This window comes from Chroicocephalus ridibundus, chromosome 5 (genome assembly GCF_963924245.1).
Source record: "Chroicocephalus ridibundus chromosome 5, bChrRid1.1, whole genome shotgun sequence".
Classification (NCBI taxonomy): domain Eukaryota; kingdom Metazoa; phylum Chordata; class Aves; order Charadriiformes; family Laridae; genus Chroicocephalus; species Chroicocephalus ridibundus.
In genome coordinates this window covers 43,386,655-43,405,629 of record NC_086288.1, presented here as the reverse complement: position 1 = coordinate 43,405,629, position 18,975 = coordinate 43,386,655, and the positions used below count along the sequence as shown (strand labels likewise).

Here is an 18,975-nt window from a genome sequence, read left to right as displayed (position 1 = left end):
AGACTGCAGACCATTTTTTGTGGTTAATGCCACCTGCCCAGGATCTTTGTCAGCTTTCAGATAAACCACGTGCTCTCTCAACAGCTTTTTCAAATCTTCTATTTCTGTTTGTTTTTTCTTCCCGGTGGTTGCTGCAGCTCTTAGATCTGTTCATCCAGTGGGACTGGTCGACGTATTTGGCTGACTATGGGCAACCCACATGCAAGTACCTTCGCGTGAACCCGACGACAGCCCTCATTCTGCTGGAAAAGTGAGTGCGGGTCTGGACACCCAGGGTAGATTTCACCCCCATTTCGCTTTGGGCAAGCGCGTGTTTTAGCAGCTCATTTCATCACGTGCGGTACCTGGACAGAGCAGCCTGGGGAGTGGGAGGCTGCTTGTGATCCAGTGAGCAAAGATTTCACCCCTGGGTGGACAGTGGGAGCTCGAATAGAAAAATCCTATTTTATCCCACTAACTAGATCCCAGGTTTTCTCTCAAAATGCATTGACTCGGCCGAGAGTCTGTCTCTTTGCTTTGCTCCTAAGCAGAGTTTTCATTATCTTACAACAGACTTGACTATAAAGGTGTATTTTAAGCCCACAAAAATATTTAAAATTTGCTAGCCTGCAGACACTTGTATCTTCTGTTGGATCCATGGAGGGGATCAAGTGCTAAAAGGCCAGCTATGGGACAGGGACAGTGTCTTTAGGTGGCTGTGTGCTCCAAGGCTTGCTCTTAGCGAAGACATGCTCTTTGATACGGTTGAATCTGAGCCTCTCCAAAGCCTGTAGTTTATATGCTTTGCACAGCTTCAGTCCAAGCCCTGGAGCTGTGCCAAGCGTCAGTGCTGGGACGCGCCGGGCAAGCACCATGTGGACTCTGCAGGGCTTTGGGATCCCACCTGAAGCACAGTGAGGAGCTTGTTCCAGTCCTACAAGCCAGCAGCAAGGAGGGAAAGCCCCTGAGTTTGCTGCAGACCCAAAGAGTGGGATTTGCTTCGCTTGTAACCCCTCTAGCACGTGGGAGAGAAGTGCCACCAGTCACCAATTCTGCCTTTGGTAGGAGGTGGCCCAGGTGACCCTTTCTTTGGTAGACCTCCAGGCTATCACCTTGAGGATCAGCCCTACTCCTGCCCCTTTACTACCATCAGACCTCACAGCTGGTCACCAGCTGATCTGTCAGAGAAGTAACCTACCAAAAATTTGACTAGTTTAGAGTTGGGGCTAAGCCTTTAGAAGACCAGCCTTGGTGTGCTGCTGAGCTTTGGAGTCACAGCTGTATTATCTGTGGTCCATGTAACTGCACCACCTCCTCTCCCGCAGAGGAGAATAGTTAATTTCACAGCAAACTCATGATGTCCAAATGTTATCAGTATGGTACACAGGGACTAAACTTAGGTAGCTGCTGTGGGTAAAGCACTTTTATACATTATAGCATTGTTTTTATATACATATTCATATGTACTTTGTAATACGTTGTGCTATTCACAATGTATTCGAAACCCGACATCCATGATGCAAAAGCGTGGGGTGTATTCAGAGCTATCAATGAAATGGTAAAACAAAGAGCTGTCAAAAAACTAAGAGCTTGGACATGAAGCAGCTGGAAGAGCCAGGGAACTGGGAGCAGGCAGTGAGCTGAGATCTGTGGCAGTTGCTGGGAAGGCAGTGGGACAGCAGGAGGGCAGCTCCATTTTCCCCAGCTACTTGAGCGCGCAGCATCCATGCTCACAAACCCCATCTCGGCCTGCCAGCCTTCTCCCTGAAAAGGATTTCATTTGAAGGGCAGTCTTCATGTATCCGATTTGCTTTCCAGAGGCAGCCCAGGCAGAGTCATCAGGGTGGCACTTGCATCTTCCACATCCTCGTGTCATGGCATTGCCTGTGTGGCATTGCCTTCGTGGCATCGTGAGCATGGCATTGCCTCTGTGCTCTGGCGGGCTCTCCCCTATCCCTGCTCAGGCTTCAGGCCCTTTGGGGAGTCTCCATGTGTCATCCATCAGCTCCAGCTCCCCTGAGACTCTCACTGACCTGGCCGTAGCTTCAGGCACGTCCACTCCCCTCCGCACTCCAAGCCCATCTTCCCAGCCCTCTCCGTAGGCAGCCGAGCTTTGCCAACAAAGCGACATGAAATTCTGATCCGCTGGTTCATTTTGTAACCTGTTTTCGTCATTATCTCTTTTCCTAATCACACATCTCTCATAGGATATCACGAGTGTAAGTATGCTGCTTGCTTGGGCTTTTACCCTCACCTTGCAGTGACTTTATTGTTTAATTTAAATGGAGCACTAAATGATCTAAATGCAAGCTGTCTTTGAAACGGTTCCCTACGGTAACTTTATCGTCTCAAATGCACTAATTAGAGCTAAAAGAGGAGCTTTTACTCTGTTGCTTTTTTTTCTTATAGATTAATTTAAACAAAGCTTGGCTCTGTTGAAGGTGGTGTTTGTTGACAGGGGCGGGGACAGTGCTGAGCTCTCTCTCTCCCTTCCTCTTACTTTTAATTCTTGCGCTAACACACAGGGACCACGTTACAAAACTGGGCTTGGTTGTCCTAGGGCTCTGCAGGCACATGCTTAAAGAAATAAAAGTATTGATCCTCCAAAGAGCTTCTGAGCCACTCAAAAGCATTGCCTCTTTCTTTCAAAGCTGGTATTCTTGGTGTCTGGATGCACCACTTGCCCAGGGACTGTGTGTTTCCTATAGCCAAGTGCTGGAAAAGAAACAGGACAGCATTCAGCATCGCTGCCTGAATGCCTTTGACCACATTGCATCAGCTCAGTGTCCATCTGCAGGGCTCTGATGGCAGGACCAGAGCCAGCGTGGTCTCCTTGAACAGATCGGCAAGCGTAGCCTCTCCCAAGGATGCAGCCGCTCTCAGTGCTGCCTGGTCCCTGGCACAGTGCAACCCAAATGCTGCAGGGTTTTGTGTCCCGTAGGCAACTTAATTCATTAATAATACTTAATAGCTTAGTGCCTCTACCTTCACATGATGTCTGGAGATAGCAGAAGCTCCCGTCCCTCCCAGACGTTCATCCCATCCCCAGTTAAACAGATCCACCTACGTGATGTGTAGGTGGATCCCGTGTTGTGGGATCCGTAGTCTGACTGTAATGCTTTTTCATCCCAATCCAGTATCTTTATCCATGCAACTCCTTTCTAATTGTACAAACACATGCAAAGGTTTTCTTGCATACAACGTGTGTTACTTCAAAAGCATTTCATGGGCGTGAACAGGTCCCATGGGATCAGAGATGGCTCTGAGGGTGCCCAGGATGAGAGGGCTCTTTAGGGCAGAGGATGGTCTGCTGTAAATTCCCCATGCGTTACCTGCGGGTAACTGCAGCAGGCAATAGTGGATAGTGACGGGTAGGGTGCTGCGTGGAGGTTCCTGAAGGTACAGGTTTACTTTCAGCTCCTCTGATGTCCCCACATAGCCTCTGAAATAGAAACAGAAGTCTTGTCCCTCCTGGTAAAGTGCTTTGAGACCTGCTGGAGCCATACAGCGCTGTTGGAGGTGTCCCGTGGGAGGATGGTTATTTCTAAAATTCATGATACTGGGACACCTCTAACCTGTGCGACTCAAAAACATCACTTCCCATCGGTGCGATCGCTCCCTGGTTCTTGCGGTGGAGCAGCTGGCGACCTGCTTTGGTTAAAAAAAAAATAGAGAAAAAAAAATACTTATTTTGCTGAATAAAAGTGCTCCAAGCTATCTTGTTACTGTTGGGAAAGCAGCTCGATTGTAATCCTTTGTCTTTGGGCACTTATAACTTTAGCAAATTAGCCTTTGGGATAAAGTTGTTATCCTTGTTTCCAGTTCCAAGCTGAATGTTTTTGGGAACATTTCAGATTCCCTTTGGCTCTTTTCAGGAAGATTGAAGCATAAAAAACCTTAGAATTTTATGGGTTTTTTAATCAGTTAAATAAGTTTCAAGAGGTTTGATTTGTGCTCGGTTAACTCAAAAACCCCGATTTGATAAAATGCCAACTTCCCAGGGACTATCCGCTCTGTGTCCCAGTCACTTTAATGCTTCATTTAGGTCCCCAAAGCCGAAAACACAGGCTTACGTGACTTGTCCAAAGCCATCTGCCTCTGCCAGATCTGATTCACCACGAAAATCATTTACAAATAGTGGTATTATAAAAAAGCGGTGCCGGCTGAGAACCAGTGGGGTTGAATGTTGAGGCTGATACCTTCAGGAGCTGCTGAAGGGTTGACCCTTGTGGGGTGGTTGCCCTTCCCAGCACATGTCCTGCCTGCGTAAAGCTAATGCTTGGAATGTGCAATGAGGCCTGCCCGCCCCAGTCCTCCCCCCCCACCCCCCAAAATGCATCCGCAAATGCAAGCGTGCATGAACCCCCAGCTTTGCATGGTGGAGAGAGATGGAACTGCACCAGCTTTGCCTTCAGGTCCCGTCCCACCACCCGCTCTTCCTGTCTCTGCCTTTTTGGAGACCCCCTGGAGACCAGAGCTTATGTATTAAATGTAATTAAAAAAAAATATCCAAATCTCAAGAAGTTGTAAGTTGAGGAAACCAGTGCTGGATTCCTTCCTTTAGTATAAATTATATTACATAATATTGTAGAATATTTTAAGTTCGCAAGTCCGAAGCTTTATGACTGTCACAAAAGCTGTATCTCTTGACCGCATGCAATGCACCGTTTCAAATAAGAAGCCTTAATGCTGTGAATTTGATGCTAATTTTTTAATTTCCTCCTAATATTACAGCGTTGTCATTTGCCACTTCATGAGGTAACATGGGGATGAAGCAAAAGCTGTTTGGAAGGGGAGAACGAGAGGCTTTAGGGTTTCGTGCATTTTGGCATTAGAGATAAGAGCCTACGGTGATACTGATGGGGATTTGTGGGGTTTAAAGCAAAAATGCAAACTGTGTAAAGCCTGCACACGGCTTTGTATGACCATCTTTGCACAAATACATGATAAAAATTGGGACAGAGCCTTTAGGTGGAGTCACCTCCTCTCTCTCTCAGAGCCTGAATATGGGCATTTTACATGCAATTCCTTTGTGGGTCTTGGTTGCAACATAGAGCAGCGATACCTGTGCCATAACCTGTTTCTGCTCTGCGCAGGATGAGAGACACGAGCAGAAAAAACAATGTTTTTGCCCAGTTTCGGAAAAACGAGAGGGACAAGCAGAAGCTGATCGACACCGTGGCCAAGCAGCTCCGCAGCCTGATCAACAGCCATCACTCATGAGGGACTTGAGGACAACCTGCCTGCGCCGGTCCCTGCACCACAGCCTTCCACATGCCTGGACTTGGGATTCTTGTTCAGAGAGAATATATGTATTTTTTTATTCACCTGTATAGTATTCATGAAACCTACCCTGATAACAAAACGTTCCTTGTTAAACAATCCCGGGAAGATAGGCGACACTCCTTGTGAAGGTGGTGTCAGGAGTCTTCTATTATAAACTCCTATTTTCAGGGGTTTATAAAATGACGGTAAATCATGAAGCCTGAGAGAGAAGTTCACACCCAGACTATTATTTTTTTTTTATAAGCCAAATTGAAAGAATCAGTCTGACTTCCTTTTGTTAACTTATTCAGTTGCAGAACAAACGAAAACAAAAAATATAGGGAGGAGTCATGGTTTCAGGTTCTTCTCATGGGCTCCGGTAAAAGGAGCACACGTTTAGAAAGAGGGTCACCCATTAGCTTGTCTTGCCAACTTGCATATTGTATTTAGGTAGAAAAAGAGGCAAACTGATTTCCCAGCTTTTCTCCTCTTTTTCCTGTAAGGGCTGATTTCCACCTTAGGCTGCAGATCGCTGGAGATTGAGCCTTTTCCTGTGCATCTGTAAGTCAGCGTAGCCACCCCCTGAGCTCCACCTCTAGGACCTGCCGATGTCTTTTGGACCTGCACTGGATGTAGAAGGGCTTCAAGAGCTGCCTCGTTAATTAGGTTTGGAAAGGGAGACACAGAAGGTAACCTGGCATGGTGTCCTGAGGTACCGGTCTGGCGCTGGGATGCTGCTGTCTGTATCCAGCACGGTCGGGTAGCAGGGGAGGAGGGATGTTCAGCAGGGATGGTGCAAGGGCAGACCGGGCTCTCCCAGTGTCCAGGGCACTCCATTCAGATTTTTCTCCTCTCCTTGCACCACTTCCGTGCTGGTGTCCCATCTTCCCTCTCCTCCTGATACTCTGGCTTGCACTGCATGAGGAGCAGCCCTGCAAACTCACTTCTGGCTGAGCGGGAACCTCCTGGAGGTCCCCAGAGTAGAGGCAGCGGGAGATGCCCCGTAGAGCAGCATCACTCAGCAGCCCCCAGCTCAGAAATGCCTACAGACAAAATCCCCCTCTGTGTTCTGGAGGTGCCCAAACATCATCTGCTCAAATCAAGACAGCCTTTGAGGAGGACAGTAACTCTACCAACAGGACTTTAATCCCAGGGTTCGGGTTACAGAGAGAGGGGACTTTCGTCCTTATCTTCTCATTACCCTTTTGACTCTAATTACTGCAGGTGAAAGCTTATCCAGCCAGTTCCCCCACCTCCCGAACACTGATGTTAAAGGGAATTTAAATCTTCCTAGTGTATGTTATGGCCCTGGCAGCGCTGTTTCAGCAGGGGCACAAGTTGTGCCCGTTTCCTACCCTTGTTTGAAAGCAGTGGGTGCTCAGATCTCCAGCCACTTCTGGAAGCAGAGGGGTGTTTTGCTGACCTGCAGAGCGAGGTTCCTTCTCCCTCCCCTCCCTGGGCTCGGACTCCCTGACTTGTTCAAGCATGGTGTTTGCGGAAGGACAGGAGCAGTTACTCGGTGCATTCAGTCCCTCTGCTCTCTGACCACATGCACTTTTTGCTGTGTGTTTCTTGCCTGGGAAACTCTTCTGACACTCAAGCTCTGTATGCACAAAGGGGACGGTGCTTTATCTTCCCTCCTTGTTCCTCAGCAATACTTATTTTTGTTTGTTTTCTTTTTGATAAGGGTACGTGTTAATTAACCCTGAAAGTAAATAGGCACCTTGTCAGCAATGACTTTCTGGGGCTGTCGTCCTGTCCCAGCAGCCTCCAGCCACAAGGACCAGTGGATTATTTTCATTAATAGGAGGGAAGAGCCAAACTTGGCTTTATGCTTCCTTGTTTTTGGACGGGGGATCAGAGGTTACTTTTTTCTTAATGCCTCTTTGAAGTACTTGTAAGGAGCATGGAGGAAAAAAGAAGCAGCTGAATGAAAGTTGGTGTTAGCATGGCCAGAAAGGGATCGTCTTTGCAGATACATCTACATATGACCCAGCAAAGGCTTTCAGAGGGACAAATGAAAATGAACTTGGTCCATTCCCTGCTGGCAACCTTTTTCCTGCTCTCCAAAATGCTGGACCTGAGCATGAACCAGCCTGGGGGCTTCGCCATGGCCCCTGTGAGCCCCAGGGGATCCCCAGCTTGATCTTAGCATCCCAAACCCTGCACAACCAAGAAGGAAAAGTTACCCAGCTTCCCGGACTCCAGTAGGAAACTCTTCCTCACTGAATTGCTGGGAAGGAAGCAGACCAGTCCCTATGGTCCTGGCAGCGACGGGGGAGCCCTCAGCCCTCCGGCCAAGATGTGTCCCGTGAGCAGCAGGACCATGGGGCACTTTATTCCTCCTCCCCATCCTTTGGCAGTGCCACCGTGGGAGAGATGTGGGGACACGAGTGTGAAGGGGGTCACAGAAGCAGGGGGGATCGGCTGGTTCAATCATCAAACCTGAGCTTCTACCCAGAGGATGGAGATCGAAACAAAAACCCCAGCTTCCCCAGTAGCAGGGGAAGCTTCAATCCACAGGGCACTTCAGTTAAGGGCCATTAAATAGTAACAAGCACTTTAAAATCCTTCAGAATGAAGCTGCTACAGATGCTGGCAACGGCGTCACTGAGCATCAGCAAGCATGACAAATAAGGCATGCTGGCATTTCCAGTTTTTATTAGGGGGAGGACAGACTGTCAAACACAATTTTTAATCGCTTCTTTCAGCCACTGGCTTTGCTGCCAGCCGAGGTAGGTGGTGCTTTGCAGCCGGGATGATTTTTCTCTCCTCCGTGCTAGGTGTGGGATGAAGGGAGAAGGAGCAGGCACTGCAGGGCAGCATCGCCTCTGGTCCCCGAGGAATGGGGAAGGGGCTTTGAGCTCCTGTTGGTGCGAGTGGAAAAAAGCATACAGCTCTTGCCACCGCCTTGAAACTCCATTTTTTTCCCCCCCAAGGGATAACCCCTATATTGCATTGCACGAGGTACACCTTCAAAAAATTCCCAAAGCAGCTGTGTCTTGGGGCAAGACCTTGTTTCAGATGCTCCAGACAGCTCCCAGCCTTCCCCATCCCACATCTGGGCTCTCTTTCCCATCTCCACTGAGCTTTAGTTAAAAAAAGTGCGACACGGCATTGCCATGCCTTCCAGGGATGGATTTCCTCGCTCCTTTAAGCTCTGTTCGGAGAGGCTGGGATTGGGATCCTGTGAACCGGCTTCTGGCACTCAGGACTTGCTGCTGGGAAAGTCAGGCTCGGCCAAGGGAGAGATTCAGCGAGTTTCTGATTTCGGGAGGTCAAGCACCTAACCGCAAGTCACAGACCGGGATGAAAAATGGCATTTTGGTGCTCTGGTCCTAATTAACTTTTTGTTCCAAGAGATGCAGTTCCATCCCTTCAAAATAAAATTAATCTTTTAAATAGATTGCTTAAAAAGCCCTGGAAGACATTTAAAATCCCCTCTAAATCTTTTACTAATGATTGGTATCCTCCGATACGGATGGTATTGCTTATGAGGGAAGGGTTGTTGCTATAAATTTATAAGGGGGGTTGGAAACAGGGGCAGAACTCACTGCTGTAATCAAACATTTGCAACCCCCAAAACAAATAATGCTGCTATTAACACCTCCATGTACATACATTGAACCTCCCTTATTTTTTTAAGCAGAGGCTATAGAGAAGACTGGGTTATCCCTCTCTCTTCCCCCACCCAGCAAAAATATTTCAGCACCAGTGGGAAAAAAAAATATTAATAGGAAAGACAATTTTGGCTTTCTGAGAAGTATCTGCACATCTTATCTTCTTTATAATTTTCAGGGGTTGTGTAGGCAGCCCAGAGGTTGGGAATAATTTTATATAAGGTCTCCAAAGTGTTAACTTTGCAGCCCAAACCATACCTATACATGAGGGGGATGGCCTCTGTTGGACATGAGCACGTGTGCATGTGTGTGAGAGAGAGGAGGAGATTTTTTTTTTATGTGGGTTTTTTTTTTTTATTCCTAGGGCTGGAGTTCAAGTCAGATGCTCTTAGCGATTTTGCACTTTGTTCTACATCCAACCGCAACTCCAGGCTCTGATGGGGTTGGGGGGGGGAAGAAGCTGGCTGGTGCTTTGTTCGAGGGGCTGGTTTGGTTTTGTTTTCTTAAAAATTGACTGCTTTTGTGCCACTATGAAAACGGGTGTTTGGGCAGAAGGTGTGGGTGTTTGCACGCTGGCTCCAAACTGTTGGGGAGATGCTGGGAGGCAGCCTGGAAAGCAGAGGCTGGGACGGAGCCGGAACCACTCCGGTGGCATTGGCTGCTGTCGGCACCTCCTGCGCTGAAATTGTTTTTAGGGTAAAATCTTTTACCCCCTGAGGTAGCAATGACGGGAAGTGGCAGGTGAGGGAGGTTTGCAGTAGGTGTCCCTCCAGCATCCATTCAAAACCCCAGGCAGAGACATCTTTGCCCTTGGTCGTTGCCTACCTCTCCGCCACACCTTAGTTTGGCTTTTCTCTAATTCTGGGTTAGGTTTGCTGCTTTTTTAAAGCGTCAAAGATGCTTTGATGAGAGACCCCAGAGACCCCGTGTGTCCGTCCCACCCCCAGTGTGAGTCGTGTGTTTATCACACTGCTGGGGAGCTCGAAGGGAACACAACTCGCAAATGAATCTCATGACAAATGACTTCAAGATGGGCCCTTCTCTGCTGTCAGCTGGGACAGTTGTGAGTTTGAGGGAGGCGACCCAAATATACCATGGTCTGGGCAGGATTCACCCCAAAAACAGGGCGTGGAGGGAGGGGGGCTGAGGCTGTGACCTGAGGACTGATTGATATGCTCCACCTCCAAAGATGCTGCCGCGCTGGTCTCAAGCCCCCCTTATGGACCCAGGGCCATGCTGGGTGCTCAGGGCCGGGCTGGGGGCGCTTTGGCCAGAGTGAGCATCCATCCCACCTGCAGCTCCTCCGGCTCAAGGGCAGCACCCCAAAACCTCCACGGGCAACTCGGCAGCGTGCGTCTGGAATCCAGTCTGCACTGAGTTGCTTTCTACCTTGGCTCGTCCCTCTGATCTTATTTTGACATGAAAACACACCCGCGCCCTCATCCCCATCCCTCCCTGTCCACTGGCTGCTCGTGTTGCCTTTTCTCATATTTTTGGGGGAAAGAAGGACATGATTTTGTAAACTAATGTGGTGAAAACAGCTTTTTTTGCACAAGTCGTTGCACAATAAGGGGAAAATTTAGTAAATTAGGTTTAACTTTAAAGGGAACTTTTTTTTCCTTAAAACTCACTAGCAGAGCTACTGATTAAAAGAAAAAAAAAGAGATGGACTAATTAAAAAAGGACTGCATGGTTTACAGGTTAAATTGCGTTAGAAAATAGCATGTTGATTTCAACTGTACATTTATCCTATTGTAACTTCTATTAAACAATACAGCATATAACTGTTTAAATAAGCGCCTGTGGCTGTGTGCATTGCTGCAAAGGCGCTGCCTTTGCCTTCACCTCACCAGAAAAAAATCCTAAATCCCATAAAAGACAAAATTCAACATCCCTTTTGTACAACCAGCAAAGATTTGCTGCTGAAACACCTGGATTTATGGATTGTCCCATGGGGACACCACCCCTTAACGAGCACTGACTCCTGCAGCCTGGGTTGCATTGCCATGCTGTGAGCTAAAGCCGAGTTTTGCCTAATTTGGTGGCTATTCTAATTGGTTTCTACCATAAACAAGCATGATTAAACCCAAGCCTGCAGTTTAAGAAGCAGCCGCCTTGCACTCATTGATTACATCTAGGTTTGCAGATGGGGAAAGTAATCCCGAGTAAGAATTAAGGCTTTGGAGGGCAGAGCATCGAGGCAGAGAGGGGGGATTGCATTAGCTTTCAATGGGGAATCTTCTTTCCCGCTTGCATTGTGTATTTTCTTTCATGATATTTATCATCCATTGCAATTTGATGATTATATTAGCCTTTTTCATTCTGGCCCTAACTGTGTTAGGATATTGGATTCCCCAAATACCTCCCAGCCCTGGCACTGAACGTGCGGTAGGCTTTTGTTTCTGTAAGATGTTTGACCTGGTACCACACGGCATGTTGATTAGCAAATTAAAATGATGTAAAATCAACATGACACATGCTAATTAAAAACTGGCTAACTGGGATATCTCGGCATGTAATCCTAAACAGAGGCGCAGCAGTGGGACATCTCCATGGGGACGGGTGATGCTGAGCACACCAGGCTGGGGGGGACTTGGGAGTCCTGCTCCTCCTGTAGGGGCGATTTGGTGGAAGGGCTCAGGCAGATGATGTGGTTCAGTGTGTAGGAGTGAAGGATTTAGGGAATGTTCATGGGCTGAGGGACTCCCTCCTGGAAAGCAGCAGCTGTGTAAAAGGATCCTGGATGGGTTTTATTCCATGAATTCTTCTAAAACCCTGTTTTAAGCCTTTTTGCTTTCCATCACATCCTGGGGCAGATAGTCTCACGTGTTAATTTGGTGCAGTGGGGAGGAAAAGTGCTCCCCGGTGCTTGTTTCTAACTAAACCTCTGCAAAGGGGCGTTTGCACGTGCACATGAGGTGCTATCTGGTAACGGCAATCATGAACAAAAGGGAAGGTGCCATCTCTGACAGCAGGTCCAGGTGGGACTCCGAAAATGCACGAAGCCCCCCAGGCCCAGCCGGCTGGGCTGTTGCAGAAACCCAACTGCACCAGGACCAGCAGCCAGCACAGCACCACAGATCAGCCTGATGTCTGCTCCCATGGGGCAGCCCTGTGCAAAGTGTCTGGGTTAAGGGCTTTAGTGTTAGCCCCTGTCCCCGTGGCCTGGTGTATTGTGAGTGCTGAGCAGTGCTAAGAGCAGACTGGATGGATGCTGGTCCAGGCTCAGGACCATGCTACAGGGGATGTGCCGCCCTGGACAGGACAGCCAGAGATGCTCTGCAGCACCTGCAGGGCTGAGAAGTGGTCCAGCACTGCAGGGCTCCGGTGGAAGATGGTGGGCAGAGATCTCCTCAGACCATCATGGCCGGCAGATCAGCGAGCTGCAGCCACAGGTATGTTTTGGGGTATGGATATGGGGTGCTGCAGTACACAGCAATGTTGTACAAAAGACCGAGTCCTACGGTGTGTCGGGGCTCTGCCTGCACCTAAATCAGTGCACAAAGCAGGGCCAAACCTCACCACAGCTGAGTGACACCCCAGAGCCTCTGGGCTGTCTCCATGCCACTGAACCTTTCACCCTGGGTGTCCTCAGGACTTCTTGTGACCCCTCAGCCCATGCAGGGGGCTGCCAGAGCAGCAAGCCTGTTGTCCCAGCCCTGAGGACATGTTGCAAGCCTAACATTGGAGGATGGTGCCGGGTGTAGCCCCAACCATGCAAGAGCAGCCCCTGGAGGAAACCCTCCCCAGGAACATGCCCAGACATCTCTATAGAAGAGCAAGTTGGGACGGTGCAGACGAGGGGGTGAGACGCGGCCCCCACACCTCCGCTCACACCCTGGCCTGATGCTGTGTCACTGGGGAGATGCAGGGAGCGTACCCTGAGACTTTGGCTTTCTCCTTTTGGTTATCTCTGCCTTGCTTTTCTCATCTTTAAAATCAGAGTTTCTCATTTTGACATCTTCTGCGAGGCACTGAGTTTCTGCTCTGGGATTTAACATCTCCATGTGGTGGCTCGCTGCCTTGTGTTTCCCGCACAGATGGGATGGAGGCCAAGTGGCACGTCTAGCTGGGTTACTGCCAGCAGTATTGCTTTGTGGGGTCTGTAGTACACCACAGGGAAGGAGATCCAGCACAGCCTTAACATGCTTGGACCTAGAGATGCTCCTGCCCTCTCCAGTGGGACAGGACCTCCGTAGCTCTCTAGGCCAGTCTGCTGCTCAGAGCAGGACTACTAATAATGCTAGATCAGGATGGCTGTGGCTTTATGTGACTGAGTCTTGAAAAACCTCCAAGAATGGACATCTCCCACCTCTCTGGTGGCCTGTCCCAGGGCTGTACTACCCTCCCAGTGAAGGCTTTTTTACTGTCCAGTCAGAACAGAAGTCCTAGAGCGTGCTTTGCTGTGCTTTCAAGGACAGTAACTGTGGGCTCGTGTTCAGCCTGGTTGTCACTGTCACCACTAAGTTTTATCCAACAGAGCTGATACTCATCCACTTGGTTCCCACTCTGTCACTGCTTTCTAGTGTGACACCAGGCAGATCATTGTACAGGGGGTACTGAGCATGCAGACTGATTACTCTCCTGTACGTGGGACATGACGAGATAGCAAACCCACAGCTTGATGCAAACATCTTCCAGTCCCAAGCCCTTATTCTGTCCCATGGCAGCTTCATTCCAGGGGCTGATGAAGTTGGCTCCCTTGAGGAGGAAAATCCCATGGGCTGGAGACAGGCTCATCTGACAACTTCACTTTCCTGCAACCTCAGCCAATCTCATCAAGGAAGGAGGTTAAGAGGTAAATCAAGGTGAAGGCAAGAAGGGACAGAGACAGGAGGAAATAAATGCTCAGGAATATCTGTTGAAAAGTATTTGTCTTGCCTGCCTTGAAGAAAATAAGGAGGAAAAAAACTCTCTGCTTGTGGTTGCTTGTGGGTTTGGGATTCAACTCTTCAGAAAACAGCTACAGCAAATGCAAGAAAGAAAACCTTGTTGGGTGATCGCTGAACTCTGAGTCAGGGTGGTGGCTGCAGGCAGGAGACTGCAGTGGAGCCAAAACCTTCCCAACCAACTCCCACATTGGTTGAGCACCAGAGAATGATGGTCCAGACGTCCCCTTCTCTTCATTGGCTCCAAAGGTTGACTAGGTCAGATGTAGGTCCCTGCACTCAGGCAGGGGAGTACTGCCCAAAACACCTGGCCTTGCATCAGACCTCAAAGCCTCTGTCTGGGAGTCTGCTTCTTGGAGGTGTTGGGCCGATCTCATTAGGTCCTGTGGTGTTAAATTGATATCAGTCATGTTTAAATCCCCCCCTTTGAACAAGTGAGGGTTTTGTTCCCAGACACCTATTTGGAAACCTTTCCAGCATCTCACTTCTCTGATACTTAAAAGTCTCTGTCCCATGCCCCACCAATCTGTATCTGAGACCAGCTGGCATTCACTTGCTTTTGTGTCAGCTCTTCTTCTTCAACTTTATTGGCTCTTTCCCCTGCTTGGTGTTGTCTCTCTTGGTATATGTAGAGAGAGAAATCACCCTGTCTTCTCAGCTGCGGTTTTCCCTGCCCAGCAAAGCCCAGGGGCATTAGGCTTCCTGTCACTATCCGTTTTCTAGTTGCCATTTCCCACACATATTCCCATCTCCCATACATGTTCCTATCTGGGCCTTTCAACATAGTGGACCAAAAAGGTGCCTGCTGTAAGGAGCTGCCAGGACTGACAAGTAGCCTGGCATTAATGCTTCACTGTCTCAACTATAAATGTTTTACTGGACACTAAGCATCCTCTTTCAGTGCTATGACAGAATTGCTTTGTTGTAGGCAGTGACCGTCACATCCAGGTCCTTCTTCTCGTTGACCATTTTGAGGTGAAGGGCTCCTTGCTTGGTGCATGACCCTGCACTTTGCTCTAACGGCTCTCACCCTCCTGCCTTCACTCTGCTCATCGCAGTTGTTCAGTTCTTCTCAGTTGACATCCCCATGATCCCTGACAGTGGTGATGTTGTTGCAGTGTGGAGAGTTTGCCAGATTTCTTCTGCCATGGGTCAAAAACAGTTCTGGCAGGATAGGGAAGATTGTGTGAGATAGGTGAGAGAATATGGCCATCTTCACTGAACTTCTTCCCACCCCTGAGAGCACAGAATGAGTGGGCAGATGGACACTGGACCACAAGGACCACCAAAATTTGCAGGACTGAAGAGTTTAAAGCAAAAGTGGAGGAAGAAAGCTGATAGAGACAGCTGTCATCACATGCCCAAAGAGCACAGGTGAAGGAGGTTGTTAGAGCAGATAAACAAATATGAGAAGGGAGAGGAACAGATAGCCCAGAGATAGCACGACCTGTGATAAGGATGGGTGAGGGAGATGAAGCAGCTAGGGAAGTGATTGTACCTCCCCTGGCAAGAAGACTGGATGAAATCCAAGAGGAATGAGCACAGAGCATTACGTACAGGGGAAGAAATGTGGGCAGGGAGACACAGGAGGTGGAGCAACTGGATTTGGGATGCGAAACTGGGTCATGCAGGGAGTAACACAGCAGAGCAGTCACAATGCCAAGAGAGGGCAAGGATGGTCAGGCCAGATGGCAACAAAGGTGAGGGCAGTGGGAGTATTGTGCAATGATGCTGTGTGATGGGGAAGAAGCAAGATGGGACCGCTTGGGGTAAACAGGACCTTTTTCTCCGTTCCTTCTTGATGCTTTTCTTAGTGTTTTGTCCAAATGCACTGCAGTGCATCCGATCCCCAGGTGGGACCGGGCAGCATTCCTCCTGGTGACAGCCCCTTCATCTTCGCTCTATGCCATGATTATGAGGCCCACGTGGCTTCGCAGCCCTGCTAATTGCATTCTGTGGGGCAGTAATTGAATGAAGGCTCACGAGAGCCATGGATCAAAGGCAGGCACCCATCAATATCTGCCTGCCCCAGAATCCGATTAGCAGGGAGAAGGCATAAATCATGGCTGCCCCTCCCTGACCCAGCAATACTTAATGCAGGTACAGCGCCCAGGCTGGTGTCAGGGAAATCCGATTTGCTCACGAAAGGTTAAGCAACACTGTGGATGAAAAATTATTGTGATGCTGTGTCTTCTCGGCAGTCATTCATCTCTGCGCTGCTTGCCATGGGATGGAGGGGCTGCCTGAGCAGGCTTTGGGAGATGATTACTCAACGTCGCCGAGACGTGTGAAGTGTTAAAGACCCCCCGGCGGGGCACGGGGCAGTCGTTTGTATTCATTAGCCGGCCCGCTGCAGATGTCGGCTCACTCTTTGAGGGGGCGCAGAGACACACGCTTGCTGCCCGGGTCCTCACTTACAGTCCTTGGAGAAGTGGCGGGACCTGATTTCTTCTCTGTTGGTGGCCCCAGGCACTTGTTGCTCCACCGTGCAGGGGACTCCCATCAGAGGAAGGCAATCCTGTTTCTCCTGCATTCGCGGTCCTAGTATGTAAACCATCCCAGCGGGGCCAGGCAGCTGCTGCCTGTGGGGAACAGATCATGTGGAGACCTGGAAAGAGCCTGAACTTCAGTCTTTTTCACTACTGTCCCCTTTTTAGGCTCAAACTGTGATGGCCCCCGGGACTGTGCACGGTATAGGGGCTGCTCTACAGCCCCATCCCACCACTATCATTTGCAGCTCTGGTAATGTTTCTCCACCATGAGGTACAAAAGCCCTAAGGCAGCACTTTGCCCTTCTCCTCCCCAAATCTTTCACTCTGCCCTACCAGCCTCTTAACAAGCCAAAGCCACGGGTTTTCCAAGGCAGAGCCTAGTGGGTGACTGGATCTCTAGGTATGTTTCAGTTCCCGCCTGTCCAAGAAAGGATGGGCAACAGCCTCTTAGCTGTCATGTTTGGACAGGTCTTCCCTATCTTCCTGCCTTACGATCTTCCACTTCTCCACAGCATCATGATTCAGATTAGGAGAAACCAAAGGAGAGGGGGAAAGTGTCCTTCAGGTGAATGTTCTTAATGTTGCCTATGCTGAGGGGTGGACCGTCTGCAAGGCCAGCTGGAAGTGGTTCTGGCAATGGGTGCTCCTCCCTCAGCACCCCTAGTCCTACTTGAAGCTGCAGCTTCTCCTGCTCACTGCAGCACAGCTTTGGGGCTTTTTGAGGCAGTAAGATTTGCTTTATAAGGGAGAGATCACTGGGAACCTAATATTTATTGTCCCAATTTGCTTTTGGTGAGTATTAGACACTTATCAACGGGCTGTAAAGGGGAAGACTCTGGCTGACGTTCCCCAGGGGTTGAGATATGAGCATAACTTTATCTCAAGCTGGGGCCTTTCCTGACCTCAGCTCCACCAGCTCATGAGAAAGCAGAAAGCTATATGAAGCAGCTGCTGGCAGGCTGTGTCTGGACTGGTTTCTGTTGAGACTGTGGCTGTTGGAGGTGGAAATCCCTAGTTTATCTGTTGAGAACCTGCTTCTGTCCTCAGCATCGCAGCTTGTGCTATGAAACCCCTCCAGCTCTTGTGTGTACTTCTTTCTAGATACAGACTGGATGTGTCCTCTTATATCTATCTGCTCAGAGGGCTGAGGGCAGGATATAAGGTAGCCTGCAGTCACTGCGGTCAGAAAAATGTGGTTTTGCTTCAGACCATTGACAGGAGGCAGAGCAGATCATGGTGCAACAGCCTGAGGCCCTAAGCATTCACTGCGTGTCTGTGATACTCAACCCCATCCTCTCCATCCCATCATGGCCTGTCATGTCCCACTGAGAGACACCCTGCTCCAAGGAATCTTCCTTCCTGGCTATGGAAAGGCAATTGCTTAAGAGATGCCGAACTTGCCTGGGAAATTAACTTCCTTGGTGGGACTGGTTGGGAGTTAGGAGGTTGTTGCTTGATGGGCAAAATATGCTCAGCCTGGGGCTGGCGAGATGATTGAAGCATCTTTGTACCTGGAATATGGGTTCAGATCCCTTTGGATGCTTCATGGCTAAACTGGCCAAGAATATTTTGTTCATCCCAAAGCGGGTGGTGGAGGGAGGGATGTCAACAGCATTTACAGGTGGGAGGTTGCAGTAGCACAGCTGGGCTTCAGGCTGCATGTGCTGTCAGAAGCATGAAGGTGTTACCAGGTTAAAGGGTGAGTGCGGACAGCCAGGGGTGACACAGACCTGCGACCTGTATTATGTTACTGAGGACCTGCTCAAAAGTCCTCCAGAGCTGTGATGCAGCGTGGAGCAAGCCCTTGGTGTGCAAAAGTGATGTGAGCAGCATCAGTGAGGATGCCCTTTGTTCTCCACAAGAACTACCAGTTTCCCAGGAAGCAATGGCTCCAGCACTGCGGAGCTGCAGCAAGGCTTGACCTCCCACTCTCCTGAGTTGTTTCTTCTCACCAGTGGATCCAGGAAAAATCAAGCAGCTTATCAGCACAGCCACCCATTGTGCCCTGGTTTCTGCTTCAGCCAAAAATCACCCTTCTCCAGCATTACCTGGGAGAAGACAACTCCACTGTCAACTTGGTGGAAGGGATGCAAAGCCAGCTCATTCCCAAGGGCAGACTGGGCTACCCATAGCCTTCAAGGTTGTGTCCTGGCCATCTCGGCATTGAAAGCTTCACTGTGGCAACCTGCATAGGCAGAAAATCCTTCCGAACAAGCGGTCCTGGGAATGATCCTGCACATCCAGACCCCAGGAGTGGTGAAGTCACAGCTTTCCTGCCTGGCTCCAGTGTTCCCCTGCTTCAGGAGAGGTTTGTGAGCTTTGTCTGCAGGCAGACCAGCCCAGGGCTCATGCACGCGTGTGGTGGCATGCAGGGGTAGATAGCATCTCTCTGGGGTTTGGCCCCGAGGTGCTGGAAGGAGTGCATGAGGGTGCTGGCTTCATCGAAAACCAAGCTCGGTGTTGGACACTGAGCACAGTTTATGTCAGGACTGGCCTTTTGGGGTTACCAGGGCAAGTTTCCTCACCACTGACTTCAGCTTAAGACCAAACCCTTAGTCCTAACTCAGGAAAACATTTCACACCTGCTCAGATGCTTTCAAGCCTCTGGGACGCTTTCCCGGGGTAGGGCTGCAGCGAAAGCCCTGAGGCTGTGTCTATAACAGCAAATTAAACAGTTCCAGGGTTCAGACACCAATTATCCTCACTGTTAAATTATTAGCGCTCGCCCAG

General features: G+C 49.5%; 1 protein-coding gene across 4 annotated transcripts in view; it reads left to right on the top strand.

Moving 5' to 3' along the window:
* EXOC6B (exocyst complex component 6B) overlaps positions 1-10,748 on the top strand; it is a 313,881-nt gene extending 303,133 nt beyond the window's left edge. For all 4 annotated transcript variants that reach the window (XM_063337243.1, XM_063337242.1, XM_063337241.1 and 1 more), the window contains 2 exons: positions 138-250; positions 5,076-10,748. In XM_063337243.1, coding sequence (XP_063193313.1) covers positions 138-250; positions 5,076-5,202 — 240 coding nt within the window. In that variant the 3' untranslated portion in view covers positions 5,203-10,748. The remainder of the gene's footprint in view (positions 1-137; positions 251-5,075) is intronic.
* The last annotated feature ends 8,227 nt before the right edge of the window (positions 10,749-18,975 follow it).